Below are 23,363 nucleotides of genomic sequence, written 5' to 3' on the forward strand. Positions count from 1 at the left end.
CCTGCTCCCTCTCGCTCTTTCTCTCTCTCTCGCTGAACTTTTTCGCCTACTTGTTCAGTGCCAGCCTCGCGACAGCGAAGCGGGATAGCAGCGAAAAAGCAAAGAAGACCGGCGTGTACACAACCCTTCGCTGTCCTCTTGCCGGCGCCTCCTGTCTCTCGCGGCTCGCCTTCCTTTCTTTCTCTGCTGGGGGGCTGTCTCCACGCGCCCGCGGCGGCGGAACCGCTCCGCGAACGAAGGCGAAGAAAGCCGCAGAGGTAGGTTTCCGAAATGGGGACCGAAAGGAAGACGCTCCCGCAAGAAGAGGAAGAAAAGCAACGGGGCTTACCTGAGAGGCGAGACCGACCTCGGCGCTTGCGCGAAGGAAACTGGAGTCAGATCCGACGAGGAACGGCTCGCCGACGACTCAGAGAGAGAAGACGAGGCAGAGAGAGGTGACTAACGACACAGCCTTGGAGGCCCTCGCAAGCAAAGATTCAGTCTTGCCTTCTAGCGCGTCCACGCGCCGGAAACTGGAAAATCATCAGCCCCACAGACTCGGATGAAGTAGTAGGCGAGAGGATGACGAGCGGTCCAAGACGAGGAAGAAGGCAGCGAACAGAAAAAACGAGACAGACGAACAGACAGCAACGCCAGCCGATAGGACACCGGTGAACGAGGAGAGGGAGAAGACGCAGCGCGCTTCTAGAGCCCCCAGGCGGAGGACGCGACAAGAGGACGACAAGAAAGTGACCTCAGAGGCGAACAAAGAAGAATGATGACAGCGGGAAAAAAGCGAGAAAACCCCTCCACGCGGAGCAAGGAGGAAGCCTTTTACAGAGTGGCGATGCCCACGCGAAAGCAAAGGAAAACCCGCGCCGCGCGCCTGCTGCAGCGTGTCTCGCCTCTTTGCCGCGACCCTCTGCGGCGAATTCTGAAGCAGGACAAACGCCAGAGGAGCAGAGAATGTGCGTGTCTCTCGTCTCGCGAAACTTCACGAGCACTTCCGTGCGAGATGGCGACAGAAAACTCGAATCGCCCGCCTTCCCTCCCTCCCTTTGGCGCAGAGCCCACGAAATTCGCTTTCCCACGCCCACCACACGTCAGCGTCGTCTCGTTCGGTTGCCCTTCTTGGAAATGCATGCGAGGCCCCAGGAGCACGGACCGTTGTTCTTTGGTGCGCCAGCTTCCCTTCTACTCTCTGGTTTCCTCGAGAGAGGAGCCAACCATTTCTGGTCCAAGTCCCTGCAGCGCGCGTCGCCGGGTGCCGCCCATTTCCCTCCTGGAGCGCCGCAGCGCCTCGTCCCCCGAGGAGCGACCGAGAGAAACTGGATTTTCCTCTCCTCTGGCTCGCTGAAGAACACAGAAAAAGCCCTCGAGAGGACTGGCTTCGAAGCTTCGCATCACAAGCGCCAATCGAGCTGGCATCCGCCTTCTCAGCTGCGTATTCGTGCACACACATGCAAATGCATACGCAGGTACGTAACGCCAATATGCCTTCTCATTTTCGCGGCAACGATGTTTGCGCCATCGAGAGCGCTTGAACAGGAAGAGGCACGCGGAATGCAGGCGCAGAGTTGCCCCTGCTCCGAGAGTCAGCGAGATGGACGCAGAGGAGAGCAGACTCCGTGAAGAAGAGGAGCGAGGAAGCTTGAGCCACTGCTAAACGCGACACCTGCGTCTCCCGAAGAGCTGTCACCTGAGCGTCATGGCCGTCTGCATGGCAAGCAGACATCGAGTAGAGAAAAAGAATCCTCGAAGGATGCCTCTCGGTCTACGGAGACGTAACAGACACGGGAACGAACCGGAAAAGCGGGGGGCGCAATCGACTGCTGGCCGGCCGGGAGAGGAAACAAGAAAGACGGGAACAAAATATGCAAAAGGCAACCGAGGCAGCGGAAATAGAGACAGACGAAGAAAGAAGGAAACGGAAGACGAGAAAGAAAGAGCGGAAGGGGCTGGCGCTCCAGAATCGGACGAACAAACGAGGCAAGGACGAGCACTTTTTGCGACAGAGGAGACAAAACGGACCAGAAGACACTGAGAGGAGAGGAAGAGGGCAAACTGACCAGCACCTACCTTCAGGCCTTCAGTGGAAGCAAAACGCCACGAGACAAGAAAAATATACAAACTGTGAGAAATGCGTTTTTTTCCTTCTTTCGGGATACAAGGACGCCAGAGGACGACGCTTCTGTGCATCGACCCTCGAAAAATAGCGTGTATATAATACACTTGGCTAGATTCCGGAGGGGTTCGGACACCTTCCAGTCCATATCTGCCCCTTTCGCTCCTTATTTGACAACCTGAGAGTTATTCTGAGCCACTGGGTTTGCAGTATATTCTTTTTCCCCCCCAACTCATGAAAACACGCCAGCATTTCCGCTGCGCTGGCAACGAAAACCGCAAGGCACACTCGGCTGTGCTGCTTTTCGCGTGTACGTACAGCTCGTCGCTTTCCAACAATCAGTTCAGAACGCGGCACCGAGTGCACGAACTTGTTTTTTTCGCTCCATACAAAAGCTGCACGGCGTTCTGGTGCTTTTCGTGGCCTCTGTTTTGCAGTTTTTCGATCCTAGAGAGCCACACTCCTCTCAAGCGCCGTGACCTACGCAGATCGAAGCCAAACGAAAACCAGGCTGCTGCGCCAGATCGCTAACGCCACCCTCAAAGTTTACCCATGTGTACATTCACGGGTCACGACTTAATCTGAATTGTTCTCGGGCGGCGATCCTAGGGGAACTGGCTCTCCGTATCGTGATGCGTCGCGCTCTCTGTAGATTATTTTCCACGGCATCCTACAGTCACTTCGCGCTCCTCGTGGACTAAGGATTCTCGACTATCGTACACGCGGATGATTGACTCTTTGCGAGCCCTGAGTCGGCAGCAACAGATTCTAAAGGCGGCGCGACACTCTGAGGCACTTATCAGCCTGCCGATCGCTGAAAACTTACTCATTAGATGGCCTGCTGAATCTGGGAACAGGCGCCGTTTCTGTGGCAATGTGGATGCAGTCTTGTGCGTCGCTCGCCAGTCTGAGCCTTACTGATATGCTGACAAGGTTGAGCACACGAGGAAACGAACCCCGAACGATGACGGACCGAAATTCTGCAGGCTTGAGATACCAAACAGACCGGTCGCTTCTCGAAAAGGCGAAAATCTGTCCATATATCCTCATCCTGCACGCGAAGATTCACTATCCCTCACTAACCCATACTGAATTCGCTGCGTGCTTCAAGCTAGGGCAGACACTGACCTTTCAGCGTACGCATCCACCTTCCATACGCTTGTTGACGTCTGCCTGTTAAGCCGGTTTGCCTCTCACACTACATATCTGTTCCCTTTCCATCTGTCTATCTTGCTTATCTTCTTATCTATCTCTGTCTACCTTTATATCTATCTCCTATGTGGCCGCGTACTCGCTAAGGGCCAGAAGATGGACATCAGTGTGTCGGCGACGCCTCGCTGTTCACATAGCCTCTCCCTCGCATGCCGAAGCAGGCCGCCAGGAAGCGGAACGCTCTGCTGCGGTTTTCCAACTACGGAGTCTGTTCTTCGAGTTATATTGGAGGCACTTTCGCGGCTAAATACGGACAAACATGCGAATTTCACGGGCCGTTTTTAGTAGGGGATGGTTCCCAAGCTGCCGTGGTTGATAGAAAAGAAGCTTAGCGAAGGCAGACGAACGCCCCTCGAGACAGAACCTCAACAAAAGTAGAGAAAAAGCCCGCAGAAGAGGGATGGAGCCAAAACGCGAGGAGAAAGAAGACGAAGGAAGACGCGGAAGACAAGAAAAAAGACGAAAGCTCTACCGAGACACAAGAAACTCTCTAGTGTGGACCCTCTTCGCTCGCAGCCTCCCCAAACAGAGGCCGCGCTCTTCAACCATCCCTCAACTTCATGTCCACTTATCGACGTGTCAGAGCCTCTTTCAAATGTGACTGATGCACGCACGCCGAAGCGAAACAGACACACGAGCTCAGACACTACCTGCGTAGCTCCCTCTTCCCCAGTCTCACGCCTCCGTGTCTTATATGTGTCTACAAACGTGAACACATAATTTTGTTTCCTCACTTCTTCCTTCTCGTAGGGGACTGTCCTGTCTCGTGGTGCCGACCCGGACAGCTTCGGCGACCGAGACAAGGAACCGTCACGCGCATGCGTGCCCAAACACGACAAAACAGCTGCGACGACTCAAAAACTGCCTTCTGCACACACTTATATACATACTTACACATATATTCTTGAATGCTTTTCAATACGCTTGTGTTTTTGTGAACTTGCCGCGTGGAACCTGCGGACAGGGCCCATATGCCCACGCAAACACACGCTCAATGCGCCGAAAAAAAAGTCTGCCGTCGATCTGAGCACACCTGTCTCCATGCGTACACATCCAAAAAAACACACTTACATACCTGCAACATAATCATACGTTTAGATGAACATCTATACATATCTGCAGCGCTCCGTAGCTGACTTGTGCGTCTCGCCTTCGGAGAGCGCTGCGGCCACCAGGCGTCGAGACAGCGCGGCGCGGAAACGCGAGAGAGAACGAGAGAGAGAGAGAGGATGCGCTTGGCACTTGCGCTGTAACAGCCTTGACCTCTCCTCCCTCCCCTCCACCTCCCCACGGAGTCTGCACGCAGACTTTCGTTTAGAGTTTTTGCCTGCGGAACCAGATGTAGACGAGAATCACTGTCACGAGGCTGAGCGCGGAGAGGGCGGCAGCGATCCACCAAAAGGTGCTCTGCGCGTCTTCCCAGCCGCTGCGGATGTTCATGCCGAAGACTCCCGCGAAGGCCGCGATGCCGGCAAAAAGCACGCCAATCACGTCGAGCGCGAGTTCGCTCTTCAGAAACGCGTTGCGAATCGAGGCCAAATGCAGCTCCATCAGCTGCAGCCCGTCGTCGAGCGCCTCGTCTATGCGAATGATGGACTGAAAAGCAAAAAAGCCGAACAAAAGCGAAAAGCAATGAACCAGACTCGCGGAGCAGACCTGCCTGCGAGGGGGAGTGAGGGCGCCGCCTCTAGCTGCGGCCGCCGAGACGCAACGGTAGCGCCTCGCACGACGACTCGACACGTACTTCGCCCCTGCATGTGCGATTCGGTTCTTCGCTCCCAAGTGTTTCCTCGCTCTGAAGCGCGGATTCTCGCCTCTCTCCGCTTCTCATCTGTCTCTCCCTCCGCTCGCGTGCCACGTAATAGTGAAGCAAGACTTGCAGATAACCTGCATGCATATCGCGACCGATCGACTTGGCAGTCGCCTTCTTGATGCGCGTTTGCAGCCGCAACACGCCGGCCCTCCACGCTGCTTCGCGACTTGCTTGTCGCCACCTCGCCAGCCACAGCCACGCCCGATTCCGCGTTTTCTCCGCGCCCACCCCCTTCTGCTCTCCTCACCTGGAGCAGCGCATCGATTTCTTGTTCGTAGCACTCAAGCAGGATCTCGACGTCCTCTGCGTGCGCGTTGCGCGACGGCCGCTCCCACTCTTTCTCGTGAGCCCAGAAGCGGCTGACCTCCAGGCGGCAGAGGTCGTCTTCGGTGTCCAGCAGCTCGCGCAGCGCCTGGTCGATGCCCCGTGTCTTGTCCCTGACTGCGCCCAGCCGCCGGCGGAGGTCTCCAACCTGAGAGAAGCCACGCGACTCGCAGAGAACGTGGGTTCTCTCTCCTCACGCGCGGAGGCGACGAGACCCATCGCGAGGGCGCATACTAACAAACCGCCGGGCGGCGGTTTGTGAGTGTCAACGCCACCCACACGTCGAATTGTCAACAGCGGTGAACCCATCTGGGTAACACTACACCACAGAAGCTAAAGCCGGCGGGCGCTCGAGGAGGCGACGGGCTGGCGGCCGTCGAAGTCGACCGCGAAAAACGATTTCCACTCGAAAAGAGAGGACTGAGCTTGCGAAGACACGCAGACGCCCTTTCTCCGCGCAGGCAAACGCGGAAGAAGCCGAAAACGGGATGACGATGCGGCACTTCCCCCTTTCGAGGAGCACGAGCCTGTTATACTGCTGCCGCTGCGAGTCCCCTTTAAGGAAGCCGAGAAGAGTTTCAAGGCCGAGAAGAGTTTCAAGGCGCACCCAGCTAAGCAGAGCTCTTTTGTTCTTGCGCGCGCTAACTGCCTCCGGAGCGCAGCTGCACCATACATCAATTCCCGTCGCGGAGGACACACACTCGCAGCGGTGCTTCTCTCGTCTCTAACGTTTTTCTGCTTCCCATAAATCCCTTATTTTTGCTTTCTAGTCTTTTTCCGTCGCTAAGGGAGGCAAGAAGGGTATGCCTACTTTTCGAAGGCTTGAACATGCCCGCTGTGCAAATCAAAGTACTGCAACACCTGTACATTGAGAGACATGCGGATATTTGAGAGTTTGCTTCTTTCAGGCTTACCTTGCGCAGTTTCTGCGTGCTGCTCGGCTGTTCATGGATGAAGCGCAACAGCGTCGTCGCGGCGACCGCGATGGGCTCCAGTTCGCCCTTCAGCGCGTCGCACACCTGAACGCCACATTTCCCCACAGACGCCTGCTGTCTCGCCTGTCCCATCTTCCCTCACTCTCGAGCCCCGCGGCGTCTCTGAAAAGGCCGCAGGTCTCTTTTTCATCCCGGCGATAACTCGCTACCCGTCGACCCCAACGACGCCACGACCCCCATCTGCGTAGACTTCTAACTCTCCCTCTCTGCCTCTCTCGCTGGCGTTGGTGCGTTGATGAATCCCCGCTGCCCCCTCGGAGATTCTGTTGGCATGTACACCTGGCATGCAGCGCCATTCACAGCGAACGACAAACGAGACCAACCAGCCGCGACCCCGACCGACCGAGCCGTAGCCCAACGCCCCCCCCCACCCCTGTGAGGGCGCGCCTCGGCCTCGGATGGACAGGACTGACTCGTGCCCATGCGCCTTCCGCGTTTTATCGCCCACCATTTTCACGCGAAGAAAGACGCCACGAAAGACCTGAGGCCTCATGACCCCCCCACTTCGACGGCGGTTGCTGCGGGACGACACAGACTTCCAGCGCTTGCAGCCCCTCACGACCGAGCGGGCAGCCGAGTCGCCCTCCTCTGGCACCAGAGTTCGGAGTTGTCTGCGAGCCCTTACGTGCACAAGGATGGCCTCGAGCGCCGTGAACTCGAAGGGCTCGTCTTCAGGGAGAGAGGCGCGGCGCGCAGAGAGACTCAGCACCTTCGAAACCAGTCGCTGCTCGCATGCGTCTTTCTCGTCGTCGTCGCACCCAAACGTGAAACACGCATCGCCGTGTCCCTCGCCGCACGACGCGACCCGCGAAATCTCTCCGCAGCCCGCGGGATCCTAAAGACAAAGCAAAGCGAAGAAAAGCTGTGATGTTAAGGAGCTTAGGTGATGCTACACGCCTCAACTGGTACTGCATCGATACAACTATCGTACAATCACTCAGCACGAGACGCAGAGAGCGGAACACCCAAAACAGCGAGACAGAAGAAGAGATGAACGCCCGTCCCTGCGGCGTGTCTCTCTCGCTCTCTCTCAACTTCCCTGCTCGCTGCGTCCTCGCCTTCTTCTCTTCTCCGCGTTTCACTCCCCCCTTCCGGCCCTCCTCCTCCCCCCCCCCCCCCCCCCCCGCGTCCTCTCCTTTTCGGCATATTTCTCTCTTGGTGACGTCTCACGCGGGCCCCTAACCGAGGCCAGAAAAGAATTCAGACACGCGGCGCAGGCTCGAGAGACGTTCGCTGCCGGCGCTTCTCTTCGCTCCTGCTTCCTCACCTCGTGGGCGAGCTCGCGGGTGTGAGCCAGCCACCGTCGCGCCAAGCTGGTGCCAGACCGGCGGTACCTCGTGTCGTCGTCGCATCGGTCTTCGCTTCTGTCTGTCTCCGCCCTTCGGCTTCGCCCGCAGTCCAGCTCTGCTCCGCGCGCCTCCTCCGCCTCGTCTTCGCCTGCGCCCTGGCCCGGGGTTGCCCCTACGGCGCCGGAGGAGGTGTCTCCGCGCGGGCCTTCCGCGGTCGCTTGGGCTCCAGAGCCCAGCGGCGGGCCGGCGCCTGCCGGGCTGGGCCGCGCGAAGAGCACCGAGGGCCGTGCGGACGCGCAGGGGGACATGGGCGACGAGGAGAGCGGCTGCGTGGAGCCCTGGGCGCGGGAAGGTCGCATGCCGAACCCCGCGTCGTGAGCAGAGTGCAGAAACGCAACGGGGACTGGCGAAGAGCTCTCGGAGTCCAGTGGCAGCAGCAGCACTCGCTCGCAGAGGATGAGGCACTTCACGTACGGGAGGTTCACCAGGACGCAGTTCCGCCGAACTTCGATGCTGGGGCGCTGCGCCGCACACCTGCGGAGATCGCCACACAAGACTCGCGGAAAAATTTGACCTGAGTCATCGTCGCACACAAACACACACACGCCTCCACCCGCGGAGAGTCAGAAAATAAAACGTGCGACGCTCACAGACAGAGAAACAAGTTCAGACACGCGAAGTATTTGCCTAGAGAGGACACTCGCATCAGCCCGTCACTGAGGGCCCCCGTGGGGCTGGCCTTTGAGGACATACGCGCACCCCCATGACAGGAGGTCTACGCAGTTGATGCCCACACAAACACACAGATATACATGTCCATACACATAGAGATATATTACACATATATATTATACACATTAGATATATGTAGGTTGTAAATTACATTTATATAGATTACATATATAGACTACATATATCCAATACATATATATATATATATAGATATACATACACCACATAAATATATTGCATATCTATAGAATCGGAGGCGAAAAATTATATGGATCTTCTTGACGCTACTCGGGAGCCGGCAGGCTCCACGAAGAACGCAAAAGACGCGGAAGGAGAGGCGCGAGCCCACGTGCGACACCGAGAGCTGTGCGGAGGCGCGCGCGTAGAAGAGAGTTTTTTTAGTTTTCTGTCTTTCTACTACAGAGGAAAAAGCAAACCGCAGCGTCTGCGGCGAGACTCGAGACGCGTTTACCTGCCCACAACCTGCCGGAGGTCGCGCAGCTTTAGCGCCCCGACAGCTGCGTCTTCCATCGCGCCGCGCCGATTGTGGCAGTGCACCAGACTGGAAGCAAAAAAAGAAAAAAGGGCGAGACCGTCGACTAGAATTAGGGTCAAAATCCACACACACATCTCCGACACGAGACACCGCGACACCAGAGAGTCCGCGTCATTCATACCTCGCTCTTCGCTCTCGCGACGCCGCAGGGAGCTAATGGAGAGAAGAAAGGCGAAGCATGCAAGGCTGTCAACCTCACAACGCACCGGACGCCCTCCAGCCACCAAATCGCGACCTCCTCCTCTTAGATGAAGAGAGACTGTGAGGCCCTGCGAGAACTCCCAGAGAGCCTCTCGCCCGGCCTCTCAGCTGTCTATCTGTAGCAGAGTATAACTGCACTGATGCCTGGCTAGATTCACGCGGAAGTGTATGCATCCTCGCGCCCACGCATGGATGCACACGGATGCTCACGCATCCGTGTGCATCCGAGTCACTCGCTCGCGCGCCTCCAGGCCTCTCCGCAGGCAGAGAAGAGTAGAATCACTCGCGACGGAGTCGCTTGGGGCAGGAAAGAAAATTCGGCTGCCGCGGAGGATCTCGGAAGATGATGCAGGAATTCGGACGTCGCTCTCTCTCGATTGTGGACGCTGCTCACCGGAGAAGTTCTGAAGTCTGCAGAAGAAGGCGGCGGCAGGTTCCGCCGGAGATTTCGAGGATGCGGAGACGCCGGACGCGAGGCGGCCCGTCGGGCGTCGCTAGGCGCTTAGACGACTGGTGCAGCAACGGGATCTGAGAAAAAAACGTGAGAAAGAGGAGGCGAGTCCTGGTGGAGCGGGAAAACATGTAAAAATCCCAACAAAATCCGACAAAAACGGGGGGGAGGGGGGGGGGACGGCAGAGAATCAGCCTCACACGCGAGAGAAAGAAGAGGGAAGAGAGAAAAAGGCAGCGAGAAACGGAAACGAGGCGACAGCTGAAGCAGTCCGCCACGAGGGGACGACATCTGCCGTCGCGAGATCGACCGCAGGCATCCGTCCGCACAACTTCTCTCCGCGGAGTCGGCGCGCCCGCTGCCCCCCGCTGACCGCTCAGACAGGATACACCGGTTGACACACAGATATGCACGTGCGCAGAAGTGTCTTGCGTGGATTTAGCTATGAAGAGCCGTCTCCTTCTCTCGGCCCCCGAGCCTTGCTTCTTACGTCGGAAGGGCGACCACGTGTGAACGGGAGGATCGCCTCCTGAGGCTCCTGGGAGCTGAGCCGCGAGCGCCACCGCGAAAACCAGGCGGAGGCGGAGGTCACGGAGGGGCGGTGCCGCGGCGGGGAGCCTGCGGCGCAGGGCTCGCGCGAGGAGACCGGCGACGCTGAGCTCGAGGAGCCCCGCGGAGGGCAGGAGGGGGGAGAGGAAGAAGGCGAGGCCTGCCACGGGCAGGGGGCTGCGAGGAGCGGCTCATCGGGACGCGCGCCGTCGGAGGGGACGCGCCAGGCAACGGCCTCGTGCGGCGACTCGCCCGCCCGGGGTTCCTGCGGCTCTTCGGCGAAGACCTGATACGGCGGCAGCGCCGAGGGCAGGGCGGACACCGGCAGAGAGGTCGCCGCAGAGCGCGGAGCCGAGGGAGGGAGAAAGACGCTCGCCGAGGAGGCTGTCACGTACGCGCTGGGCGCCGACTTGACTTCGTCGGGGTAGATCTTCCGAAGCGGCCGCGCGGACGGCGCGGCGGTGACCCTGCCCCCAGCGCAAATCGCAGAGAGTTCGCAAGACGCCGAGGCCGACGCACCAGGCGGCGCCGACGACAGCGGACCGAAGGCAGAAGAAGACAGGCATGGCGACAAGGCGGGCGAGGAAGGCAGCGAGAACGAAGCGCCCGCCGGTGGCGGGAGAGAAGACAAAGAGGACGAAGCTAGAAGCGAAGACGACGAAGGAAACGGCGAGACGAAAGACGCCCCTTGCATGCGGCATTCTGGCAAAGCAAAGTCCCCCGGGAGAGGACAAAACGGGCTCGCGTCGTACACCGCAGAAGAGGACGGCGGAGAAGACGAGCGAGAGGCACTCTTTCGCGAGCCATGGCGGTGAGGCACGCCAGATCGAATGCTGCGCTCTCGTTTCTCCTCTCTTTTCTCTTCTCTTCTCTTTATGCGTCTCTCTGCTGCTTCGTCCTCTCCCCCTTTGTCGGTTTCACCGCCGAAACGCTCAGACTGTGTCGGCGAAAGACACGGACTTACTACACTGTTCGATTCTGCATCGTCGGGATCGGGAGCGACGCCGCACCCCTCCTCGAGCCCTTCCTCGCGAGTTTCAGACTGTGTCTCTCTGCGGGCGTCTGCGTAGTCCGTCTGCGCCCCGAGGCATCGTGGCTCCTCGCTGGGGAGAGAAGTTGAAGAGGCAGCAGGAGCCGTGCGAGAGGAAGACGAAGAGACGCCGCCTTGGCTCTGCTCTCTCAGCTCTTCGAGGCCTTCCTCCGGTTCCTTCGCGCGTGTCTCCTCGCCCTGCGCAGCGCGCGGAGGCCGACGCCGAGCCATGGAGCGCGAGAGGCGACAGGAAGGCGAGCGACCAAGCACGGAGAGGGAAGAGAGGGCCGCACCGGCGAGAAGCGACTCGAAAACGCCCGCGGAAAGGAACCCGCGGCAGTGGGGGAGTCAGGGACTCAGATGACGGGAAAAAACAGGGAAAAAAACGGGAAACCGAATCAACGCGACCAGGAAGGAGAGAGAGGGCGGGGCGGGAGGGGGGGGGGAAGTGCGGTGCCCACTGTACCGTAGAGACTGAAGGCCTGCCTCACAGAGGGAAGGGACAGCGGCAACTAGGCAATGTGGGGAGTGATGAAATCAGGGGCGCAAGGAGCTTGACGGAGACCCGAGCGGGGAGGAAGCGTTCAGAGAGCGAAGGACAGCAGACAGAAGAGTCATCGCAGCTCGGAAACGACGACGCAGTGAGAGAGAAACGAAGAGAGAACGCCACCCGAGCTTTCGCGCGACCAAGGATCCCGAGGAACGTCACAGAGAAGGCGTGTGCCACGGGGAAGAAGAGAGAATGTAGTGCCGTCGCTCAAAAAGGACCGCACACAGCTCATCTTTTCGATGCCATCGATTCCCCGCCGGCTGCGGGCGGTCGCGTAGAGGCACAAGGAAGGAAATCTCACTTGCCATTCGAATGCCTAGTATCGAAGAAAGAAATTGACATCTTCTGTCGCTTCACGGAAAAAGAGCGCGCCATCAAATGCGAAGAAACGCTCTGGCGGCACAGGAGATGGCCGCAAAGACTCCGGTGTACATACACTGTGCACACGCTGCCCCCTTGCGCGTTTTTTTCGCTTTCGATTCCTTGTTCAGCAAACAGCGATCGCGCTCGCATTGAGAAAAGGATTTTTCTGCAGATGTGCACACGTTCTCTTCTCTGCTTTGTCCTCTCTTTTTCTTCCTCGAGTCGTGAGCGAGAACAAGTCCTTCCAGCTATCGCTGCATGCCTGTCTTCATTCCTCTTTTCTCTTGTCTGGCTCGCACTCTGTCTCTCCTCCGTCCCTCGCGCCTGGTGCGCGACTTTCCCTTCAACTCGTTTTTTTCCCTTCATGCATGCTTCTTCTTACACTGACTCCAGCGAAGAGAGATGCAGACGCAGTTTCGCGACTTGCATTTCCTCTTTTTTTCTCTCCACGCCCAGGCGGGCTACCCGCCAGGTGACGCGGCGAAACTGGGAAACAGAAGATACGCATTCTTCGGTTTCGTGTTGTCTTCTGGTGTTTTACAGTGCTTCACTCTTTCCAAGTGAGTCTCTCTTCAGATTTTGTTTCTCTCTATGCGGTGACTCGGCTGGCAGAAGGAGCTTCGGTGACCTGAATCGCAAGGATCCTTCTCCGCCCTTTTGTTTCCGTTCTCTTCCACTGCCCTGTCAAGACATCTCGTTTCTTGCCGTCTGCCGTCGAAATCGCGGTCGTTTTTTGTCTCAACAGGGCTGTTGACCCCTCTGGAGCGCGGGTTGAACAACGTGCATCTTGCCTCGAGTGACTCGTCGCTTTTTTCCCCGTTTTTCTCTCTCCCCCCGACGCGGCAGTCTTCGCAGTTGTCTGGGGCAGGCGTGCGGTCTCACCGCCCGCCACCCCTACCCCCCCTCGCCCAGCGGGCAGCGTCCTGCGCCTGCTTTTCTTCCATTTCCCTTCGTCATGGCTCGGCGGCGCGGAGAACATGGAGCCCGACCCCCCTTCTTCCGCTCTCTTCTTCTCTCCTTCGCTGCCGCGCGCGCCCCCGCCGGTGGCAGCTCGCCGGCCGTCTCCGCGTGCTTCGTCTGAAGGCGCCTTTTCACTTTGTTCGTCGCATCCGTTTGTGTCGCCTTCGCTTCTTCATCCCGACTTTCAGCATCGCGCGCAGACGCTGCGAGAGGAAGAAGAAACGCACCCGCCGTCTTCCTTCGCAGCTTCACCAGCCTCATCTTCGTCGTTTTCCTCCTTTTCTTCTTTCCGGCTTCGGCGATGCGGCGGAGCGGGCGAGGCGGCGCCCGACGCGCGCGAGGCCCAGGAAGAAGCGTTGGATGACCGCAGCGCGCCGCTGCTGCGACTCCCGCCTGCGGCTCTCTCGCGCGCGGTTGCCTCGCCGTTCTGGACTCTTCCTTCGCGCGCAGCTCACCCGGCGGCCGCGGAACCCGCCCACGCGCGCGCCGCCTCCTTTTCCTCGCTCGAAGAAGAGACCTGCACTCCTTGGCCACGAAGGAGCTGGGAGCTGACTCGCGGGAGTCGCGGAGACGGCGTAGACGGAGCGCGTTCCGACGCGTATCTACCCCGCGGCTCCACTCTAGCGTCCTCCTCGTCTCCCCTGCAGCCCCCCGCCACGGCGCCCTTCCGCTCGCGCGCCTTTTCGCTCCAGTCTCCGCCGCCGCCGTTTTCCTCTTCCTCCTCGCCTGCTTGTCCCGCCTCCGAATCCGCTTCTCCTCGCTCTACGCCTTCGTCGTGTCTGTCCTCTTTGCTGTCTTCGCTGCGGGCGACGCCCGGCCGGCTCGAGACGCCCGCGTGCATTTTGTACCGCGTGAGGGTCCAGCAGAAGAGGGACTTGATGTCTGCTCTCTACGAGGAGGACATCGAGACTGAGAGCCCTTCCGAGAGCCACGCCGCATCCTCCCGAGACACGAGGAGGCGCCGGGCCTCGTCTCCACTGTCGACACCGCCTGGATCGTTTTCTTCTTCCTCTTCTTCTTCCTCTTCTTCCTCTTCTTCCTCTTTTTCTTCCTCTTCTTCTTCGGCTGCAGCACGTGCTTGGGGACGCGGAGCAGTTGAGGTGTACAGACAGCTCGCGGGGTGGCGCCGCACGCCGGCGCGCTGCCGCGCCTGTCGCGTCTCGTTGTCTGGCTCGCAGGCAGATGGAGCCTTTGCCTGCGAGAGACGGTCGCGCGGCGCGCGAGGTGCAGGCGAGCGGGAGGGAAGGGATCGAGCGGAGGGAGGCTTGCTTTTGCGCCCTCCGCCTGCCTGCAGGTGCTGCGGATCGGCTTCTTCTTGTGACGAGGACGAAGACTTCGTTAACCTTCCGCTGATGCAGCAAGAACTCGCGAGCGACTTGCTGCTTCTTCTCCCGTTAGCGCCTTCTTCTCACACTGCGCCTGGCGCTTCGCGCGTGTCTTCGAAAAAACTTGATCACCTCGCGCGGAGATTCCTCTCTCCCCGCGGCCACTCATCCTCCGCCCTCGCCGCAGCTAGGGCAACCGACAGCGACACCAGAGAGGACAGCACTGTCTCTTCTTCTTCCCCCTCTCCGTCTTCTTCTTTTTCTCGTTCGTTCCCGTTGCATTCTTCTGTTTCGCCGGCTCGCTCGGCGATTCTCTGTGCTCTCCAGTTTTTTCTCGACGACGCTCCTTTCGCGCTGGCGGCCTGGGGCCTCTTGCACCGAGGGCTCTGGTCCGAAGCGAGGCGCGTCTTGGCAGCGTTTCTTCCGCTTTTCTCTTCTGCAGTTCACTTTTTTTCTCCGCTTCGCTCGCTCGCCGTCTGCGCAGGCAAGGCGATGGTAAGCCCCGCGACTCCGCGGCCGCGCGCTGCTCGGCGCGCCGCCCTGGAAGCAGAGAGAAGTAAAACGGGAACAGGAAGACCCGTAAGGCAGAGATGAGAGAGAGAACGACAGCGAAGACGAGGATGAAAACAGAGACATAGCGAGAGATGAGGCGTGATGCAGCCACTGAAGAAGCATTGTGCAAGATGAGGCAGTCTTTACCCCAGCAGATACGCGTCCTCTCAGAGGGGAGCTCATACGCTGGAGGGAGGAGAGCAGAGAAGACAGCTGAAGAGCGTGACAGAACGGAAGCGAGGGAAAGAGGACAGAGGATATTTCGCGACGGGTGCCGCGCGAGAGAGACGCTGTATGGCTCCAACGCGCATCTTCGTGGCGGATGCGGAAAAAGTCTAGGTCAGATCCGCGATGACAGAGACGAGGGGCCTCTCTGGACAGGAGTTGGGCATGAAGAATGCCGCCGGACGCACGAGTGGGGCTCGACTGGACTGCGTCTGGGTTTAGCGTTGCTGCAGGCTGAAATAAGAGACGCCGGGTACGCACGCGTATGTTCTTTTTTCTTGCAGCTGCGCGCGGGCCGTTACGAAGAAGCCCTCGAGCTTCTCACGACCCGGCTTCCATTCGAGCGAATGCCGTCGGAGGTACGCGAGGTCTTTTCTTCGTTTTTTTTTCGATTTTCGCATTCTTGCGGCGGGTGGCTCGACGTTCTCCGCCGCGCGTGTTTCTGCCCCCCAGTCTTCACAGAGAGGCTTGCGCAACGGCCTTTCTGTTTCTTTTTCTCGCTCTTCAGGTCGCGGCGCCGCTGCATCTGCTGCTCGCTGAGGTCTACGATGAGCTCGGCGCCGTTTCGCAGGAAACGGAGGCGCTCTGCGTGGCTGCGGAGTTGCTACCTGAGGAAGGCGACTTCGCCTCGGCGTTTGAGTTCTCTCTCCCTTCTCTGCCGGCGTCCGCACTCTCTCCGATCCGCGGCGCCTTTGCGCCTGACTTGCCTGCAGACAGAACCCGCCGAAAGCGCGTCCGCGAGAGAGGAGAACGCGAGGTCGACTGCGCGTGTGGCGCGTTCCTGTTCGACGCGGAAGCAGCCGCGGAGGCCGGCGACGCGGCGTTAGAAACGAGAGACAGGCGGAGAAGAAAAGACGACCTCTCGTTCGCCGTCACTGGCGCGCTAGCTCGCCTCATCGGGTGTGCCAGACTGGTGCCTGAAGAGGGTAGGAGAAAGAAAACACGTTTTTACATCTCTCAGAGAGCTGCAGAGGTGGCCGCCGCGCGGACGCGGTGGAGGCGAGCTCTGTAGCTGCGAGGCCGCTCATGGCCCTGGCTCACTTGATCAAGTTCTGGCTCGCACTGTATGCCCCTTTTCGACGACAAATACACAATTTTGTGTTATTTTTGTTTATTTTCCTGTACTTATGGCTGACGAGGTACACGTGGGAAGCCTCGCCCAGATTCAGAGGGATGCGTGTCCCGTCTTCCTCCCTGCATTCGCTTCAAGCGTTTTGCCTCCGCACGAAATCAAGGCTCTGCGCGGGCTTCCGCGGTCTGGCACTTTGAAGCACACATATGTCAACGTATGTTTGCGCATTTGCAATTATATATACACACATATTTCTATAATTGTATATATACACGTAGACGTGTAGGGATGCGTGACTCTTGTGTGTGTCTTCGTGCGCCGAGAGGGACGCGTCTCTCGGAGCTTGGTCTCCGAATTCTTTTTCTTCGTGTGCGTCCTGCGCTTCCGTTTGCAGAGGTGCGCGTCCTCGCGCGACTGACGGCGCTTCCGCCTTCGCAGCGATGGTGGCAGTGAGTCTGCGCAGATCTGGATTCGAGTTTGTCTTTGCAGGACTTTGCGCATCACATGTTGCTGTTTCGCTCCTCCAAATATCGGGAGTCTGCCTTGATCCCTGTCAAAGCCATGAACTGTCTCTCTTTCTCTCTGTGTGCCTGTATCTGTGTCGATATCTTTGATGGCGCCTGTTTCCCTCCTGGCGTGCGTTTAGCTTTAGGGTGTGGAGCAGAGGCGCTTTGTTTTTTTTTTCAGTGCTCGAAAGCCTCAGTCTCTTTCTTGGAACACTCAGAGAGTCTCGCGGGATCGGTGGACGCGTTTTCTCTCTTTTTTGTTTTTCTGCTCCTTTTCAGAGGATTCTTCTGGACTCGTCTCGCAGGAAGGCAGCTCCCTCCGCGCGCGTGCCGCGAAGCTGCGAGACTCTTCACACAGGTAAGAAAACTTCTACAAAGAGCGCGGGTTGGGAAACAGAGGAGATATCCCACAGAGACGGGAGAAGGCGAATGGGAAAGAGATAGGAGAAGGAGGAGGCATGCGCCACGAAGAAGAAATCGGGGTCGTGAAGGCGACTGCGCAGGTTTCCCGTCCGTCGATGGCTGAAGCCGAGATCGTTCTGCGTTTCGTCTTTTGCCTTGGAAGGAGAGAATTCCGGAGCTTCCCAGGAAAGGACGCTCGTGGAACGAAGCGAATCGCACAGAGGACAAGGCGGAACTCACAGAGAAGAAACTTTCTTTTGCTCGTTTTTTGTCGCAACTTTGCCCTCGTTTGTCTGTGCGTCGTGCCGCGTTTCTCTCCCTCGGCGGGTCCTTGTGCAGCGGCGCCGCGACGCTCCCGGCAAGCCTTCGGCTCCATCTTCCTCTCCGTCTCCTTCGTTTTCTTCTTCTTCCGCGCCGCTTCTTCCGTCCTTCACTTCGCGCGCGCCTCGCCCAGGATCCTCTCCACTGGTGCCTGCGCTAGAGGCGCTCGAGACGCTCCGCGCGTGCGATCTTCTCCTCGCGTCCTCTCGCTTCGTGGCGACTCCTTTCGCCGCGACTTCTTCGTCCGCTTGCGCTCTCCCGACAGCTTTGCTTCTCTCCTTGTAAGACGAAAGCCGCGGACGCGGAGGGCGAGGCTGCCTTCGAGAAGACCTGCCGCGCGTCGCTTGCAGCGGGAGCAGAGGCGTTTTTCAGGCGCGCCGCAGAGAAGACGGAAGTGAGGAGAGAAACGAGACTCACACTTTCGTAACTGCCTTCGTTTCTGTTTTCGCTTTCTTTCAGGGTCAACGCGCGCTGGCAGGCGCGTTTCTTCTTCCGCAACTTCGACTTCGTCTCTGCAAACACCTTGAGCGACTTGTAAGCCTCTTCCTCCCTTTCTTCTTGTCTCTTTCTCTTTCTCTCTCTCCGTCCCTTTCTCTCTCTCCCTTCCTCTGTTTCTCCTCTTGTCTCTTTTTTCTCTCTTCTGCCGGTGTGCCGTGCGTAGGAGTTGTGCTCGGAAGTCCCTTCGGCTATTTCTGCTTTGATCTCTTAGTTGTCTTCTGTACCTCGCGCCTCGCCGTTCCCCTCTCGTTTCGCCTCTTCCTGCTTTCGTGCACATTCGCTTTCTCTCCATTCTTGGCGTCGTCTTTTCCCTTCTGTTCCCCTTCTTTCTCCCCAGCATCCTTGCGCACGACCCCTCCGACGTCGAAGCGCTCGTCCTCAAGGCAGCCGCACTCTACCAGCTCGGAGGTGCGCGCCGCGAAAGCGAAAACAGGAAAGGAAGCGGAATCAGGAGGAAACAGAGGGAGGAAGCGGAGGGCGGAGACAGAGCGGAGGGTGGAAAAAACGAACAGCTGAGACTCGACAGGGCGCGCGCAGAGAGAAGAAAGAGAGAGCTGACTGGAGGGAGACAACAGAGGCGCACGCACACGCAGGAGGAAGTTCTCTGTGAGTGCTTCGCCGTTTCAGAGAGGAACTTGTGTTTTTATGTTTTCTTCTCAGAGGCAAAGTCCGCGGAGATGGACGAGTTCGCCAGGCGTCTGCGACGGCTGCAACCGGATTCTCCTATCGCGGCTTTCGTAGTAAGTGATATGCACTTTTTTTTTTTTCGTCTGTTTCGGTCTCCGCCTTTTTCGCTTGCCGTCGTCGTCTTCTTTCGTTTCTTCAGAGGGGCGTGGCAGGCGCAGACAGACGCTCATGTGCTTTCACCAGAGCGGCGCACTGTGCGGAAGAGCGGTTGTGTCGCCTTCTGGTCAAGCATCACTCCCCTGTCTTTGGCCTTACGGCTTTAACCTTCTTCTCTTTTTCCACTTTTTGTCGGTTCAGACTGCGACAGCCGAGCTCCTCAGCGCGGGCGGCGACTCCGAGGCGCTTCGCAGAGCTGCAGATCTGTTTTCGTAAGTTTTTCTCTTCTTCTCCCCTCCTCGTCTTTCTTGACCAGTTTTCCTTCTCTCTTTGTTCAGATCCCTCGCGTGTGTTGTGCTCGCTGGCGTTCTGCTTCCGCGTTTCCTCTCAGAGTCGCTAGTCTGGAGTTTGTCTCTGCTTGTTCACCTTTTCGTCGTCGCTCGCGGTTTCAGGGTCGATTTTCTACGTGTTTGCGACTCTTCCTGGTGCATGCCTTTGCCTTCTGCGGCGTTTTCGGCGGCTCTCTCGCTCTTCGGGTTTCATGCGCACACGCGCGCTGCGTCTTGGCATTCCTTTCGTTCACTTTCGAAGATTGCTCACGCTGCTGAGGCTTAGAATCCTGGCAGGCTTCGCCCTTTTGTCCCCCTCCGCTTGAGTAAAATTATTCCGAGGGTTTTCTGCTCCTCTCTTTCAGAATCTCAGTCCCATATTGCTGTAGTTGCTTATGCTAAAACCCTGTCTAGTTTTTTTCTTTTTCCTTTCAGAGAGGCTTTGGCGCTCGCGCTGGAGCAGGGGCGCCACACGCCGGCATTCCTTCGCTTTCCTTCTCTCGCGTCCAGTTCGGAACTGTCCCGCGCCAGCCTCGCGGCGAAGTCGCTCTCCCTGCTGCCGCCGAGCCAGCGAACTTACCTCGTGTTCCTTGGGCTTTACGGCCTCTCGCACGTCGCCTGTCAACTTGGCGACGCGCAGGCTGCGCTGCAGCACGGCCTTCGAGCTTCCAGCGTCCGCCCCGGGTGAGACTCAAGGCCTTCTCGTCGTGCATGCACCTTCAAAAACGCACACGATATATATATATATATATATATATTTATATGGCGGAAATTCTGGGGTTTAAGGTATATGTGTGTAGGTTAGTGTGTCCGCGGGCGCCAACGACGATCTCGAGTCCCGGCGTGGAAGGATCTACATAATTCTGTTTGCATTTTCATGTAGATATACGCAAATCGATATAATGCATGCAGATATATATATGTATATATATAGTGCATGTAGATAGATACTGTAATGTATATAGTCGGCGCACTCCACACACGCGCAGAGAGGAGAAATGTTTCGGGCTGTGGAGCGTGCGGCATGCGTAGTTGAGAGTGTCTGTTGACTCCTTTGCAAGTCTAGAGGCGCTTTGAAGAAAAAGTAGCAAATGAAACGAAAGAAGAATCTGCGCTTGCTCGGCGAACCCAGACGCCCAGAGAGAGGTCGCTGCAACGCGCGCGTCCACATATTCCTGTTGACGTTGCATCTCTACTTTTGTTTTTTTTTTGCCAAAACATTTTGACACATACGCAGAGATCTGGCGCTCGCCTGCGGTCTCTCTCCCCGCGCGTGCGATGCCGCTGCCTGGTGCGCCGCGTACGTGCATGCACCCTTTTCGACCCGAGCTGCAGAGCAAAGAGTTTTTGTTTTCGTTTTCCTTCGCAGGGAGCACCGGGTGTATCTCCATCTCGGCGTGCAGGAGTTGAACGAGAGCGAGCGAACTCGCGAGCCTGCCATCAGAAATCAGATGCTCAGACGCGCGGAAATGTACCTAACTCAAGCTTTGTAAGTCGATTTCTGGGTGCTGGGTGCCGCCAGCTGATCTCGCTTTGTGATTCGAGCGTTTTCCCTGCTTCCCTTTTTTCACTCGGAGTCTATTCTTTTTTTTCATCTTTTCGCTCTGGCAAACACGCGCCAAAGAAAGATCCGGCGTCCGCGTGCAAGTTCGGAGAAGGCGCTCGTGCTAGGTTTCGTTTTTCGATATCGTTTTCCTTCGCCGACATGTCCGCAGCTCGCCATTCAAAATATTCTCGGATTGTCTGCTATTTCCCTCATTTCCTGCGTTTCTCGCTTCAGGGAGATGCAGCCTGCCGATCCCTTCGTCCACAATGAACTCGCGAGACTTTACGCGGCGCGCCACCAGTGAGACCCTTGGGTTTTCTCGATTTTTTCACTTTCCTGTCGCGGGAGTTGCCCTTCTCTTCGTCTCGACGGGATCTCGTCTCTTCCTAACTTTTTTCCCGGAATGTGCTGCTCTTGTCGCTTATTTTCGCTGACCTCTCTGCCGTTCGTTGCGCTCTGAAGACCTTTTTTCCTTTTGCATTTACCCCAAAACCTCATATATTCTTTTTTCGTCCGTGCAGTTCCATGCGTCGACTGTTCTTCTGGCATTTTTCTATGCCCCCTGTTCCTCTCTCAGCATGTTTTTGATAAACTCGGGAACTGAGCTCTCCAGCCGCGGACTGTGCGTAGTGTCTCTTTTACCTCGCCCGTCTCGCCTTTTCACTTTTTTTCTTTTTCTCGAATGCCGTTCCTTCGTTTTCGCAGGATCGACTGCAGCGTTGCGTACCTGGAGCGCGCGGTGCTGTGCAGTTTACGTACAGCGGCGTCGCCGGCGCCGTTCCTGGCGAATCTGGGTCTCACGTATCTTCGCACGCAGGCGTTCAAGAAGGCGGAGAAGACCTTCGAGGCTGCGTTGCGGGCGCACTTTCGGGCGTCCTCCGCCTCCTCTCCCGCGGCCTTCTCCTTCTTCCAATCGCCTCATGCGCCGCCGGCTTTCCGCGGCGGCGCAGAGCCGCTCCGCCAGATGGGCTGCGACGCGCAGGACGGGCGCCCTCCACTCTGCGAGGAGGCGCCGGCCTGCGCGAGGGAGCGGTCCAAGGAGGACGCGCCGCGGCTGCCGTGGCTGCCGCCGCACCTTTTCCAGCGAGAGCGAAGCGCGGAGAGCGAGGGAGAGGACGAGGACGACGCGGCAGACGAGCGGGAGGGAAGGGACTTCGTTGTCGGCGCGAGGCTCGCGCTGCGTTGGGGCGGCGAGCCCTCTCGAGGCGCTGCTGGGGAGATCAAGACGGAGGGAGGGGGGCAGGCGAAGGAGCGGCTTGCATGCGCGGCGGACTTTCGCCGCGCCGGCGCAGGAGAGGCCGAGGGGGGGGGAGGCAGCGACGCTCTGCTGAGAGCGCAGCTCAGTGGCGTGGAGAGCGAGGACGAAGAGGCGGACGGCGAAGAAACGGAGCGCGACAGAAAGGAGCGAACCTTCGTCTACAACCTCTGGCTCGGCCTGGGCATCGCGCGCTACGTGCAGGGCGACCCGAAATGCGTGGGGCCCCTCGAGACAGTAAGCGAGCGAGGAAAAAGCAAATCTCTCCCCGCGTCGCGGTTCCGCGTTCTTATCACTCGTCTCCGCGGCGAGCCCTTGTGTCTCTTGACCTTTTACTCCTTCTTTCTGTAGCTCTTTTAGTCGACGCACCGACTTTGCTCTCTCTGTGACCGTGCTTCCTGCCGCGTTTTCTCGCCATTTTTACCTTGTGTGGCTCGGTTTGCTCCCTCCTTTTGCCTAAGTGTGTTAATCATCGTCAAACGTGTATCTCTTTCTTCGGCATCGGCACACTTGAGGTTCCAGGCCTCCCCCGTGATCTGTGGAGAGACCTGGCTGTGGAGATGTTTCTTTGTTTTTCTAGGCTCTCCGCTTGGCTGGCGGGTGCAGCGGGAAGTCTCTTCGGCACGGCCCTACCGCGAGCGCGGCCTCTCTGACGTTCCTCTTGTATAGCGCCTCCATCCGGGAGGCGCCCGTCTCCTTTCCGCCGTCTGTGCTGCCTTGGTTTCCCCCTGCGTTCTCTTCTTTTTCGCCTCCTCTGCGCCTCGCGCAGACCAGCCAAGGGCGCGCGAGTGGCGAGAATAACGGTGAAGAGGAAACGGAGGAAGCGGCCGCAAACGAGCGCCCTCCTCGAGCCGCGAGAGAGCGCGACGAAGAGAGACGCACGCGGAGACCGCGCCGCACCGCCAGCGGGGGAGACGCTCTGTCTCCGCTGAGCCTGCGAGAGCTCCATGCAAAAGGAACTGCGGCGCAGCAGAGAGAAGAGGTTGAGGACTTGCTCGCGGACGTCTGGCGCGTCTTCGAGCGTCAAGAGAAGGCGAGAGAAGAGAGAAGAAACGTCTCAGACGGAAGATAAAAAAACATTCCACAGTCGTCGCGTCGTGTGGGGCCTTCGCCGAAATACACCCACGCGAATGGAGTCACTGCGATTGAGAGAGAAAATAAACATCAGAGGAAACGGCAAGGCGCAGTGAGGATAGACTGCGGATAAGGAAGACAGCTAGTCTTTCAAGGGATATGAAGGGGATGCGTCGCTCATGTTGCGAAGAGAGAGACGGCAGGCCGGCGGCGCCCGTGCTTCTCGCGAATTTTTAGCCGTAGGGCAGACGAGATGTAGCGAAAGGAGGGGGGCGCCTTCCAGGCAAGCCTGAGGCCACGGCGAAGAAGGTAATGCAGCTGCAGAGGCACGTGAATAAATTTTGAT

The 23,363-nt window shown here is 58.2% G+C and overlaps 2 protein-coding genes across 2 annotated transcripts; one reads left to right on the forward strand and one right to left on the reverse strand.

Annotated features, from left to right (window-relative positions):
- Positions 1-4,630: 4,630 nt before the first annotated feature.
- On the reverse strand, positions 4,631-11,487 carry BESB_017500 (uncharacterized protein; the record flags this gene model as incomplete). Its single annotated transcript, XM_029360465.1, has 8 exons — positions 4,631-4,912; positions 5,377-5,601; positions 6,368-6,472; positions 7,074-7,283; positions 7,716-8,271; positions 8,942-9,031; positions 9,621-9,754; positions 10,168-11,487. 8 exons carry the CDS (start codon positions 11,485-11,487, stop codon positions 4,631-4,633), a joined length of 2,922 nt encoding a protein of 973 aa, XP_029216441.1.
- A 1,659-nt stretch (positions 11,488-13,146) lies between these two features.
- On the forward strand, positions 13,147-23,015 carry BESB_017510 (tetratricopeptide repeat-containing protein; the record flags this gene model as incomplete). The annotated part of the gene is made up of 15 exons (XM_029360466.1): positions 13,147-14,949; positions 15,516-15,590; positions 15,740-16,157; positions 16,698-16,752; positions 17,089-17,167; positions 17,551-17,813; positions 17,992-18,066; positions 18,368-18,438; positions 18,691-18,770; positions 19,015-19,085; positions 19,578-19,826; positions 20,512-20,631; positions 20,923-20,988; positions 21,394-22,180; positions 22,524-23,015. The coding sequence occupies 15 exons, from the start codon at positions 13,147-13,149 to the stop codon at positions 23,013-23,015; spliced, it is 4,704 nt and encodes a 1,567-aa protein (XP_029216442.1).
- Between the last annotated feature and the right edge of the window lie 348 nt (positions 23,016-23,363).

The sequence above is a fragment of the Besnoitia besnoiti genome, chromosome X (assembly GCF_002563875.1).
Source record: "Besnoitia besnoiti strain Bb-Ger1 chromosome X, whole genome shotgun sequence".
Lineage (NCBI taxonomy): Eukaryota > Apicomplexa > Conoidasida > Eucoccidiorida > Sarcocystidae > Besnoitia > Besnoitia besnoiti.